This window comes from Penicillium diatomitis (genome assembly GCF_028827545.1).
Source record: "Penicillium diatomitis strain IBT 30728 chromosome Unknown utg000002l_segment0_segment0, whole genome shotgun sequence".
NCBI classification, from domain to species: Eukaryota; Fungi; Ascomycota; class Eurotiomycetes; order Eurotiales; family Aspergillaceae; genus Penicillium; species Penicillium diatomitis.
The window spans coordinates 756669-768962 of NW_026623174.1; the positions used below are offsets into that span (position 1 = coordinate 756669).

The 12294-nt window shown below is 41.5% G+C and overlaps 4 protein-coding genes across 4 annotated transcripts; 3 read left to right on the forward strand and 1 right to left on the reverse strand.

Annotated features, from left to right (window-relative positions):
- Positions 1-488: 488 nt before the first annotated feature.
- N7539_001430 (uncharacterized protein) lies at positions 489-2030 on the forward strand (the record flags this gene model as incomplete). Its single annotated transcript, XM_056931033.1, has 2 exons — positions 489-561; positions 1843-2030. The coding sequence occupies 2 exons, from the start codon at positions 489-491 to the stop codon at positions 2028-2030; spliced, it is 261 nt and encodes an 86-aa protein (XP_056793064.1).
- Positions 2031-4555: 2525 nt separating this feature from the next.
- On the reverse strand, positions 4556-6106 carry N7539_001431 (GNAT family N-acetyltransferase; the record flags this gene model as incomplete). The annotated part of the gene is made up of 2 exons (XM_056931034.1): positions 4766-6106; positions 4556-4673 (listed from the first exon to the last, which is right to left on the reverse strand). Exons 1-2 carry the CDS (start codon positions 6100-6102, stop codon positions 4556-4558), a joined length of 1455 nt encoding a protein of 484 aa, XP_056793065.1. The 5' UTR covers positions 6103-6106.
- A 1645-nt stretch (positions 6107-7751) lies between these two features.
- Positions 7752-8701, forward strand: N7539_001432 (uncharacterized protein; the record flags this gene model as incomplete). Its single annotated transcript, XM_056931035.1, has 3 exons — positions 7752-8261; positions 8511-8625; positions 8697-8701. 3 exons carry the CDS (start codon positions 7752-7754, stop codon positions 8699-8701), a joined length of 630 nt encoding a protein of 209 aa, XP_056793066.1.
- Positions 8702-8991: 290 nt separating this feature from the next.
- N7539_001433 (uncharacterized protein) lies at positions 8992-9792 on the forward strand (the record flags this gene model as incomplete). The annotated part of the gene is made up of 2 exons (XM_056931036.1): positions 8992-9003; positions 9622-9792. The coding sequence occupies 2 exons, from the start codon at positions 8992-8994 to the stop codon at positions 9790-9792; spliced, it is 183 nt and encodes a 60-aa protein (XP_056793067.1).
- Positions 9793-12294: the final 2502 nt, after the last annotated feature.

Genomic DNA, 12294 nt, shown 5'->3' on the forward strand with positions numbered 1-12294 from the left:
ATCTGCCAAACTTCCCGCTACGCACCTCGATATCCGCCTACGCCTATCTATTTGCCCCCTAGTATCCACAGAGGCTGCCGCTCCTACCTTTGTCCTCGTCTCCACCCACACCAGCCCGCCGCAGCCTGCGGCCTTAGGGAGCAGTACGATATGGTCAAGGCTGATTCTAACGTCTACTCTCCGGCTAGTATTTTAATTCTGGCTAAGAGATGTGGATTCCGAGAAGGGTTATTTAAATGGACGTTGATTTCCCGGCTACTGTTATTGCCTACGCTAGCTCCTAACCTACTTTTGTCTTCCACTCGTACCTTAATAATTCTCTCTATTCCACCGTAATATAGCCCGCTCTCGACGATAGGCGAGGTCAGAGTCGTATAATAATGATTTATAGATTAGAGAAGTTAGCTCCGACGATAGTAGCGACGAGCAGTACGATACCGATCCGATAGAGCCTGATTTCGATAAGGACTAGCTTAAAGATCCTAGTAATGTTACGTAACTTTTTGCAGATAATAAATACTCTCCCGACTATTACCTATAGTAACTCGCAGAGTTTAATAAGTCTGTGTATATATAGGAGGACTATAGTAAAGGTACTACTACCCTTCTTAACTAGATCGAGGCTTATTAGAAATAGTATATCTCTTTCCTCCGTAACTCTTCCCTCTTTTTATTATTTTTCTAAGCCTATTAGATTTTATATATATCTCCGTAAAGATCCTAAATAAGAATTCCGGAAGCTATCTATTACTATCCTATATATATTTCTTAACTAGGCCTTAAATTTACGACGGGGTAAAAATAGAAGACGGTTACCTAGAATTAAACGAAAAAGCTTACTAGAGACGTTCTAGAAGGTTTTTCGGCTAGTCTTCGAAAGAGTAACCTTAGAAAAGATCGGAAAATAGATAAATCGACAGATACGCCGGGTAAGAAACGAAGTTATCTCTTAGCCTCTAGGACTTCTTCTACTTTATATTATTATAGTTCTGATTAATATTATAGGTAATCCGTAAGTTAGCTCGAAAGCATAAACTATCTTAGAAAAGCCGCGAAAAGTCTACTATATTTATAGAAGACCTAACTATAGTCGTGGAAACGGCTATTAGTACTACGAAGAAAAAGTTTGGATATAGTCAGTATCGTATCGAGCTATACCTTTTCTTATAATTAGCTAGGCTTATAGCAAACCGTCCTAGGGTAGTACTAAGCCTACGGTATCGTTATATCCGAGTTAGTCTACTCCGAGATCTATAGGGTAGCCCTTACAGAATCTTAATCGAATTTAAATTTGAATATACGAAGGGATTTCTTAGTACTAAGGACGAGTAAGTCTATTAATTTAGCCGAATTTTCTTACCTCTTACTATAGCTTACTAAAGATTAATAGAAATATATATATCCTACTAGAGATTATATTTAATCCGTCGCTTATTCTTAGTCCCTATATCTTCTTACTAGGGCTTCTTTTTATAGACTATATCTTTAAGAGAGTTAAAGGAGAGGAGGTCCTAATATCCGCAGAATAGCTTCCTCGCTTATATATCCGGGATAGTTATAACAAGCTTCTATTACTACTTAATCTAGCTCTAGACGACGTACTAGTTTTTCGGTAGACTAAGTAAATATTATAAGATATCGGGATCTCGGCCGATAAATATTTATCTTACTTAACTCTTCTTCCTTAGATTAAAAGTATTAGTACCATTACTAGCTTCCGATAAGTTACCCGTCCTTATAGCCTTCGATATAGGACTAGTAAGGCGTTAGATAATAGCGGTAATCGTATTCCTTTATAGTCGCGGTTAGGTAGGTTCTTATAACTAACTTTATATATCTTAGGACCTATAAGTAACTTACTTCGTAACCTAATTATATACTACGTAGATACTCGTACTTTTCTAAAGTACTACCTTAACCGCCGGATTAATAAGAACCTTCCTACTATTATCCGAGGTCTAAATCTAGATAATAATATTATATATATAGCCTATCGAATAAGCCGGATAATTAACCCCGACCGCCTATAAGAATTAACAACTATCTAATCCTCCTTAGTTAACGAATAGCCTGAAATTTCTATCCTTATCTAGCGTCGCGATAAACTTCGCTAATAACTAGGCTGTCTACTCTTATAGTACTAGGGAAGTCCGAAATACGAAAGCTATTAAAAGCTGAAATAAGAGCTTAATAGTATAAGGGAACGAGCTAGAAATATATTACTATTATAGCTTTAGCAGAAATATAATTAAGAGCAGCCTATATTAGAAGTTTAGCGGTAGCTATCTAAGATAAAGCTAGTCGAGTCGGTAATAATAAAATTACGACCTACGGAGGAGCTACCCGAGCCTTAGAGATATTTAATTAAGCGTCTTTTAACTCTGCTATCGCCGATATTAGACTAAGAAATATATCGACGTACTAAAGCTATTAATACTATTACCGTCTACTATTAATTTAAGAAGGGTATTATATACCGTTTACTATAAAATAAACGGGTCGAAAGCTATCTGGCTAAGCGCGATAATATCGATTAGAAGCGGGAAAGCGAACTAACTAAGGTCTAGGCTAAATCGGTAAGCCTACTCGAAAATACTATTCGATCTGTCATAAAGGACTATCGGCCCTTATTTTACTTTATTTATATAGGGTAGCAAAACCTAGCTCTCAAGAAGCGCGTGTAGCGATTCTTATCGTATAGAGATATTTCGAAGTATATTAAGCGAAAGCATCTACAGAATCTTATATTAAGTACTATTATTACTTATAATATTTACGATAAAAAGTTTGCGGAAGTCATATATTTTCAGCGCTATACTAATAACTCTCACTCGACTATGACTAGACCTTTATGGGGTGTACTCTCTTAGTAATAACTTATCCTAGTTTTTATAGATAAAATTTATTAGAGCCTTGAATTTGAATACGTAACTAGATAACCTGATTAGTCTCTATATAACCGGCTCTAAAGGTCCCGAAGTTATAGTAGAAGTAGTAGGAGGAAGATCTACCTATATACTTATTTCGAACCTTAGCGTAGTTATACGATGTTAAGAAGAGAAATGGTTCTCCTTTTTCAAAGGGTTGACTTCGATTATCCAGATGATATCATTAGTTATAATATTAGTAACATGTTTCAAATGTACTGACGTACCAGAGGATACGCTATAGCAAGGAGAGAACTGGCCGTATCCTTCTTGTTAAACTACTTTGCTGCTGAAGGCCAGGGTAGGGTAAGATACTAGGGCACCAATCCGTGTCAGGCTTAGTGCCACAGTCTATCCCTAGCTTAGCGCCTCAGTACCGCAGCCGCCCATGAGAATCACTTTCTCCTGTCGTCCAGGATAGCTAGCACTCGATGAGGTGGATATAAACGCACCACCTGCCATAGCTGATAGCTTTATCTCTCATCTCCCTTCAGAAGCCCTCGCTCAAGAAGTAAACGCCACTATTTATAGTATTCTACACGTAGTTTTCGAAATCAGTTTTACCTCACACTCTTTCGATTTGATTCCTGGAACATAAATCCGAAATCCGCTAATCCCGTTTAGGGTCACCGCTCTATTTGTTGGGCAGAACTATGGTGGTAATGACTATACCTCATTGAAGGACGTATTGTAATAAACCAGTAATGATACATCGAATTCTGTAGAACGCTTTGGTAGATCTAGCGATCTGGCAAGATCGTCCGCCCGCTTTCCGCCTTCCCTCTAGTGTAAGGTTGCCACTTCGCCTCATTCTTCCCATATGCAGCGTAGCCTTCGTGTATATCTGTACGCCCACCAGTCATCATACAGAAGGCTGTGCTTACGCCGTGTAGAGCTAATCCTGGTATGAAAGGATATTTACTTCATCCCACAGATTTTGTCATCTACAGCGCGTCTCATTCGTTGTCAGTATCGAATCTCATCTGGCTCACCAAACTAATATGGACTTTCCAAAGGATCTTATTTACGTTTTTGGATAAGCCTATATCACGTCGATCATGAATATCAATCTATCGAACATGCAACGTAGGAACCTAACTAGGATTACGTGCTAACCCCTAGCTACTATATTAGCCCCTACACCGCACGATTTGCCCTAAGCCTATCCCCCGTCCAGTGTCCTTGGGAATAGTGTCGACCCCAAGAGTAGACGTGGCCTATATCCTCTCCGATTCCTTCCGTTGCACGAGTGGGAAGAGGGAAAGGCCTACGATGAGGATTGTGTGTTTGCTTCAGATGCTTTTTCAGTGCTTTAGTTGTAGACCGTAGTTTAGATGTAAGTCGAACGAGTCGACAGATAGATGACGTTACAATGCGCAGGTTTTTTTAAGTTAGAGCTGAGTTTAATCTAGATGCCTAGGCCATAAACTCTTTACAAAAAGCTTGGAAAGGAGAAGTTCTCCGTTGTGTTGTCTTTGTCAGCAATCTAAGGTCTTGAGATGTACGCCACAACAGAGATTTACCTGTGACAGTAGCAAAGCCAGCTGAAGCTGACAGATTTCATGTAGCTCAAATTTAGCACTAAATATGTTTTCTAGGCATCACACTAGATTCAAATGGTAGTTATACTAGGTACATGGCGCAACCCAGAAACTACGTTTAATTTTCATGATGACAGCACGCTCCTGCGAAACATATACTTCGCTTTCCCTAAAGAAACCAATGTCTCGTAGGGATGAAATGAACCTGTAGATTAATTTAGCATTGGTTTGACAGGATACTGGGCTCAATAAATCAACAACTAGCAGGGAGACCTATTCGTCAAAAGCAAACCATACCTTTCATGGTCCGCCGGAACCTCCACCAGGACGGAAGATGTTCTCTGGTCGCACAACCAACAATAATGAACCACCGAACTCAGGAAGACTGCCAGATTATCCAGGCAATTAAAGTCGTCGTTTCCAATGAAGAACCGGAAGCCCCTATCCCAGTCCTCTACTTTGCCCCGCAGCCTACCTTGACGATCTTCAAGAACCCAGAAAATCTCGAGAAAACTGACAGGTGTCGATCCCCAGTATGCTAGTACAGGAAAAGATGATTTGCTTGTCATGCTGGCTTTCAGATTTTCCCTCTGGGCCTCTAAAGAACCGCTCTGAGTAAAGCTTGTGTGAGCTGGAGACTTGTTCGTCCATCGATAAAGCAACCCCAAATCATTCATAAGTTTTGGATCAAGGCATAGATTCGGACCGCTCCTTTCGCTTGGCTGCGTCGTTATGGAACAGAACCTCATTGAGCTTTTTATTGGGATTAGCGGTATGCGGAACGTTATGTTCTGACCACTGCTAGGAATGAATCTCGTATAAACCACCTCGCCTTGCCGAGGAGCTCTTGGGCGGATGGGATGGCGAATCCTGTCAGTAAATTTATACTGAAGTGGGATGGAAGGGTAATATGAGGGTATCAAGGTCCCAACAGTATTAGGCCCAGCACCAAAGGGAAATCCTCTTCCAAAAGAATCCAATGATGGAGGAGAAGTCCATTCCTCAATATCACTGACTGGAAAATTGGGCGGATCCAGAGTAAACAGATAGATCCCAGGATCCAACTGCCAGAAGGCTCTTTGACTGATGAACATCTCAAGAAAGGTCTCTGGGCTCTCTTGCGAACCCACTGAAGGGTCAGTAGTCGCGATAAGGCCCATCCTTTCGAGTTTCTGCATTCGGTGTTTCCCACTAAGAAGGCCGTCTCCTTTGACTTTTAGAATCCACTCTCCTCCTGTATCTTCATATGCATTCGATGTGGGTACATGCCGGTCTGGTGCAGGCTCTTGGAAGTACCAGAGAAAAGTGGCAAATAAAATCATGGCCACTTGTCTAGTAACAGCGCTCTCAGGTTTCGCGTCGTGGATTGATGGCGTCGACATTGAAGATAGGTGTAGCACATCGCTGAGGAGGGTTGGTCTCGTAAATGAAGAGACAGGATCGATTAGGAACTGACCATTCCCATCAATGGACGACTTTTCTATACCCAAGTCCTTGGTGTAAACAGATATCGACCACCTAGGTGGAAAAGAGCCGTGCAAGGTGTGTTCATCGACTGTGAATGTAAATCCCCTAAAGGATGGCTTAACATTGATCTGCTGCCCGTTGGGCAAAAAGTATTTATCATACTTCATTGAGCTATAGGAAATAGAATACTGAGGTGATCCAGAGAGATGCGAATGCGATGTTGGGGGTCCCGTTGAAATAGCAATAGCGATGAAGAGTGTATACGTCATACAAAAGGTGAACTGGGGTACTCAGCCGATCACCCGCCCACTGATACCTCACCCAATGGATGGCTTGTGCGGGCCTTAGTCAGTATTGCCGGCCTGTCTATTAACTAACGTCATTTCAGGTTACCCAAACCACCCATGTCACAATATGTCGACAACGAGAAGAGAATTCCACCTGAATTTTAGCATGATATCATTTCATAATTCCGAAACGTTGCAGCTTAATTAATTTATTCAGGAAGCGATTTAATACCAAAAATACCAAAAATACGCCGCGATCAAGCTAAAGGAGCGTGTCCAGCACTTCCAGCACCACGTCCATACCACGTCCCTCCCGCTACGCTAATCGGACAGCGATCCCAACTGTTGTTATGATGGCCACAGGTATCAAGAGTTCCTTTCAATGGCAGGAGTAAAGGATCCCCATTATCTATCCGATAGACATTAGAGCGGGGTACAAGTTTTCCGCATGAGGAACAGACATATCTCTTAGTAGCTTTAGAAATAATATTCTCCTATCTAGCTTACGGACGCTCGTATATGTGAGCTAGATATCTCTAGACACGCGACAGAACGATCCCATCCTGTGCATACGTGGGTAACATTTGGTATCTCTGATCTTGCAAAGGGGACGTGCCACGTGGTGCCTAGCCTGTCCGTCTGAACCCAACACGTCTATCAAATCCAGATTCATCAACATAGACTAGGTGGTAAGATTTAAAATCTGAGAGATTATGTAGATAATAGTCTCGCAGATCGGCATTCTGTTCTTTAGCACGTCTCCGTGCAGTCTTTTTAGACTAACCTTTGGCGAGAAAGGCTCGTCTGATGGTAGAGGTTCTAACTATGGCTTGGAACTCATCCCATAGGAATACAACTATCTCTTCGAGGTATAGGCCGGGTTTTCATATAGGTGATCACAAAAAGCTTCGACCATCAGGGGTGTCACAGTTCGTTTTCGTCCTACCGGATTTGTGGTGCGTATAAGCTTCCAAATTGCCGTAAGTTATTGCGGATACTAATGATAGTCTGCTTGCTACATTCGGTCTATTCAGCCATTTCAGGCGTGGTAAAAGTTTCGCTCTCTATCATATCACGGATGAGAATAAGCTTTGCAGCTGAGAGTCTTGGAGCTATATCGCCTGAAATATAACGGTAAGCAGGGAGCTGTTATGCAGGAAGCTGCAGCTTGTCACGAAAGGGAGAGAGGGGTGAGGACGTACCGCGTGTCTGTTAATTTCGTGTAAAATACACCACCTACGGAACTAAGAACGTATTGTAAAATGTATGGACTATTGTAGGAAGCGGTCTAAAATAAAGTGCTTAAAATAACATCCAATCAGACCTCACACTGTTCGGATTTATTTTCCGGGAATCAAGTTTCAAGAGTGTAAGGTTAAACTGATTTCGAAAACAACTGTAACAGTAATGGTACAGTTAATTGGAAAACCTGCGACTACTATACTGTACCGAGGATTGTGTTGCGATTGTGTTGCGATTGTGTTGCGACCGACTGTATTGTGTTGCCCCGAGCTACGCGAGAAAGAAAAATGGCGGGACGGGCCGAGACGCGAACCCCTGAGCCGCCCGACCGTGACGAACACGAAGCTTCACCCCCACGATTGACGAGGCCGAGACGCACCACAAGACCACCGAATAACTACACTCAAGAGCAAGAAATTGGCACCGAGCAGAGATTGACACGCGCCCAATCGAAGAAGAAATGCCAAGGCAAAGCAGTACTCCAACATGACGCGGTATCTTCGGACGACGCCTCGACGGAGAGCGAGGACTTGAGCGCTACCAATCTCTTGAAAGAGCTCGTGAAGCTAAGGAAAGAGATTAGACGACGCGACGATGTGCATAAGAACCTACAGACCCTAGCAGACAGATCCCCGACACCGCAAGCCCTCTCTGAGCCTTGCTCCCAGAACGGCCACGATGAGATCCTTCGCGAAATTCACTCCCTGCGTATAGCAATCAACCCGTCAGATCCCGCCTCGGGATCCCTATCCTATGCAGATATCGCCCGTACTCCCCTAACGAGTTATCCGAGTAACGTACGAACCCTCTCATCGTCGAACACGATACCGACCACTTTCACTGATATATTATATTACACGATAGATACCTCGAGGATAGTAGATAACGGAAACGAAAGGATATCCGCAGGCTCAATTCGCACGGCAATTAAAACCGAAATTAGGACGGTAGAAAACCATATATACTAGCGCTATCGTGCTGTTATAGTAGATCCGAAAAATATAAACCGGATCCGAATTACCTACCGGGATAAAGCCGAGTACTAGCTGGTTAAAGAAGTATCGGAGGCTAAAGTCGGGGCGGGAGCCCGGGTACTTCGTGACGAACTTCACCCGATCAAAGTCGATAGTGTGAATAAGGCCGCGGTTCTAGACGAGAAGGGTAAGATTCGAGCCGATACTATAACGGTATTTAGCGAGGAGAACGACGCTACTATTACTAAGATTGTATAGCTTAGCGGAAAGGGAAATATAAAGGCTTATAGGTCTATAGTTATATACCTAACTAAAAGCGCGGATACGCGGAGGCTCTTAGCCGACAGGTTCTTTTACGCTAGAGGGGAATCCGGTATAACTAGTATATTTAAATACCGACCGCGACTAACGTAATATTATAACTACTAGGAGATCGGATATAAGGTATTCTAGTATAAGAACGTTTAGAAGTGTGTAAGGTATACCGCAGAAGGCTACCGCTATAGTAGCTACGACTAAATTATCCTAAAGTGTATCCTATACGGAGGCCCTTATGAATCGTATAGTAAGAACTATCGGAAGCTCTATCTATTACGCTATAAATAAAACTCTCCGAATAATTTAACTAAACGTAAGGAAGTAGGGTATAGTACACGAGAGTCTAATAAATAACGAAGATACTTAGAACGCTATAGCGTTAGCGATCTAGGAACCCTAGGCGAGGAGGATTTAAGGCTAGCTCTTAACTACCCCGATAGGATATCATAAATAGATAAAGATAGTTCCTTCTGCCTAGAGGGAAGGTAGGTAGGCGATTCGAAGTATACTCTAGGTAAATAAAGAGGTAGAGGCGGAGTAAGTACCGATAGAGTCCCCCGATCTTACGGTAGTAGTCGTCCGGCTCCACGAATAACTATTTCTTATAGTATTAGTTTACGTTAAAGGAGGCGATACCTTAGCTCTAGACGATATATATAATCACTTACGTAACGCGATTATAAAGGTACGGCGAGATATAGGCGCGGTGGTAGAGGTTTTAATCGTAGGAGATTTTAACCGATATAATTAACTCTAGGGAGGAGACGACGTATCTCTAGGAAGGTAAGACAAAGTAGATCTAATCATCGACCTTATAAATAAATTTACTATAAGTAGTCTACTTAGACGGGGCACGAAAACATAGTATAGCGGAGGGCAGAATAGTAACTACGAGTCTACTATCGACCTCGTCCTTATATCGGAGAACCTAACAGACTTAATTATTAAGTATACTATACTCGGGACGGAATACGGTTCGGACTACTACGCTATTAAGACCGTATTCGATGCCCTATGGTCGCCCCTAGAGTATTAGGAACGACTCCTGTTGAAAAATGCTCTATAGAGAGAGATTAATACCAGAATTACGAATACCCTAGCCGCTACTCTATAGGAAGGCACGGTATAGTAGAAAACCGATCGGCTTATATCGGCTATCTCGGAAGCGGTATATATCTTAACACTAAAGGCTAAACCGTTACTATATATAAAGCGATAGTAGACGGAGGACTTGATATAGCTCTGTTAAATATATATATACTAGAGGAATCGCGCCCGCTTCGAGCGACGGGCGGGGCGAAAGGTACTACGCCTAGAAGAGGCCGCTAAGGCTATAGCGAAATAATATCACGATGCTATCCGATAATAAAAGAAAAAGTACTAGAATAAATTCCTTACTAATAATAATAATATATAGAAAGCCGCTAAATACCTAAAGTCGGGAGACGACGTAGCGTTTAGAAAAGTCCTATAGCTCCTAAGAGTAGATAGAACGACTACTACTAATTATAAAGAGTAAGCTGAAGTATTACTAACTATATTCTTCCCGTCTCTGCCGGATACTATTAACGATAAAGGGGTAAGACTAGAAAGAGTACCGGTAGAAATACTAGCTATCACGATAGAGGAGGTAGAGCGATAACTACTAGCGGCGAAATCTTAGAAAGCGCCGGGCGAAGACGGCCTACCGGTAATAGTCTAGAAGATAATATAGCCTACGGTCAAGTATAGGGTTCTTAATCTATTTTAAGCCTCCGTGGAAGGAGGTATATTACTAAAATAGTAGAGATACGCGAAGATTATACCGCTTAAAAAGCCTAATAAAGAGAACTATAGTATTACTAAAGTATAGAGACTAATCTCACTTCTTACGATATTAGGTAAGATACTAGAATCGGTGGTTACGGAAAGGATCTTATACGCGGTAGAGATCTATAGCCTACTCCCGATAAGCTACTTCGGAGCCCGAAAATAACGGTCGGCGGAGTAAGTACTCGTACTTCTATAAGAGTAAATCTATATAGCGTAGCGCGGCCGATAAGTATTAAGCTTAATTAGCTTTGATATTAAAGGAGCCTATAATAGAGTATATAAAGAACGATTACTTTAGAGGATAAAAGCGCGAGGTATACCTAAGGATCTACTCCGGTAGGTTAAGGTATTCTGCTCGGAACGAATAGCGACTATTTAGATTAGTAGGTAATTATCTAAGGTCTAAAACCTACCTTAAGCGGGACTACTATAGGGCTCGCTACTGTCCCCGATCTTATTTCTCTTCTTTAACGTAGACCTTGTATAACGACAGATTAATAGCTAAGAAGGAGTAATCGTGTTTATAGATAATTTTACTATATAGGTAACCGGACTAACTACTTAGAGTAACCGGGAGGGTATCGAAGTAATTATCGCTAAAGCGCTCGACTAGGAGAAAAGGAGCAGAGCGACTTTTAAGATAGATAAAATAGCTATTATATAGTTCGCTCCTAAGGCTTATAAAACGGATTAGAAGCCTTTTACTATTAAGGGATAGGCTATAGTACCTAGAGACTATATTAAGATCTTAGGCGTTCTTATAGATACGAGACTTAAATATAAGGAATAGAATATATCGCGAGGATAGCGTCTAAAGGCCTAGAGGTAGTAATAGAGCTTCGGCGACTTCGCGGCCTAACGCTAGTAACCGTACGATAGCTATTTATATTAACGGTAGCTCTAGTAGTAGACTACGCTTCTAGTATCTAGATATACGTCTATAAGGATAAGGCTAGCGGACTAATTAATCGAGTCTAAAGGATAGAAGCGTAAGTAATTATAGGGATATTTCTTATAGTTACGACTAGCGTTACGGAGGTAGAGGCTTATATCGCTACTATATAACGCCGATTTTGGAGAAGGGCCGTGAAGATATAGACGGATATTTATATCCTACTATAAACCTATCCGCTCCGCCGGAGTATAGTATAGATTAAGAAATTCAGGAGATACTACCGCGCTTACTATTATACTAGGTAGCGGACGCGCTAAAAAACATCGAGATAGAGATACTAGAAACTATCGATCTGTTTATATTAGTACTATAGGAGACTTATATATAGACTAATATTAAAGTAATAGCGGACTCGTATATAGTACCGGGCGGATTAATATAAGCTACGGTTAGTAGCTCGGCCCGGAACGGCCCGGAACGGCCTTATAGGATTTAGGGTTACGATTAAGAAATAGCTATCTCTGTATCGAAAGCTGAAACTAAAGAGCTTTTTTGTGATACTAGGCGTAAGATCAGAGCAAAATCTATTCTCTGTAGAGCTAGTAGTAATAGTATATATATTAAATATACTAGCGGGACTGAAAGTCTATAGGATCACGCTACTCACGAGTAATAAAGTAGCGGCCCTTATAATAAGGAACCCTCGATAATAATCGGGCTAGGAGTTCGTTTGCTAAATATATAAGTTAATCTAAAGACTATAGAGAAACGGAAACTATATTAGTATTCTATAGGTCCCTACTAGTAACGATAATAAGCTGCTAGGTCTAG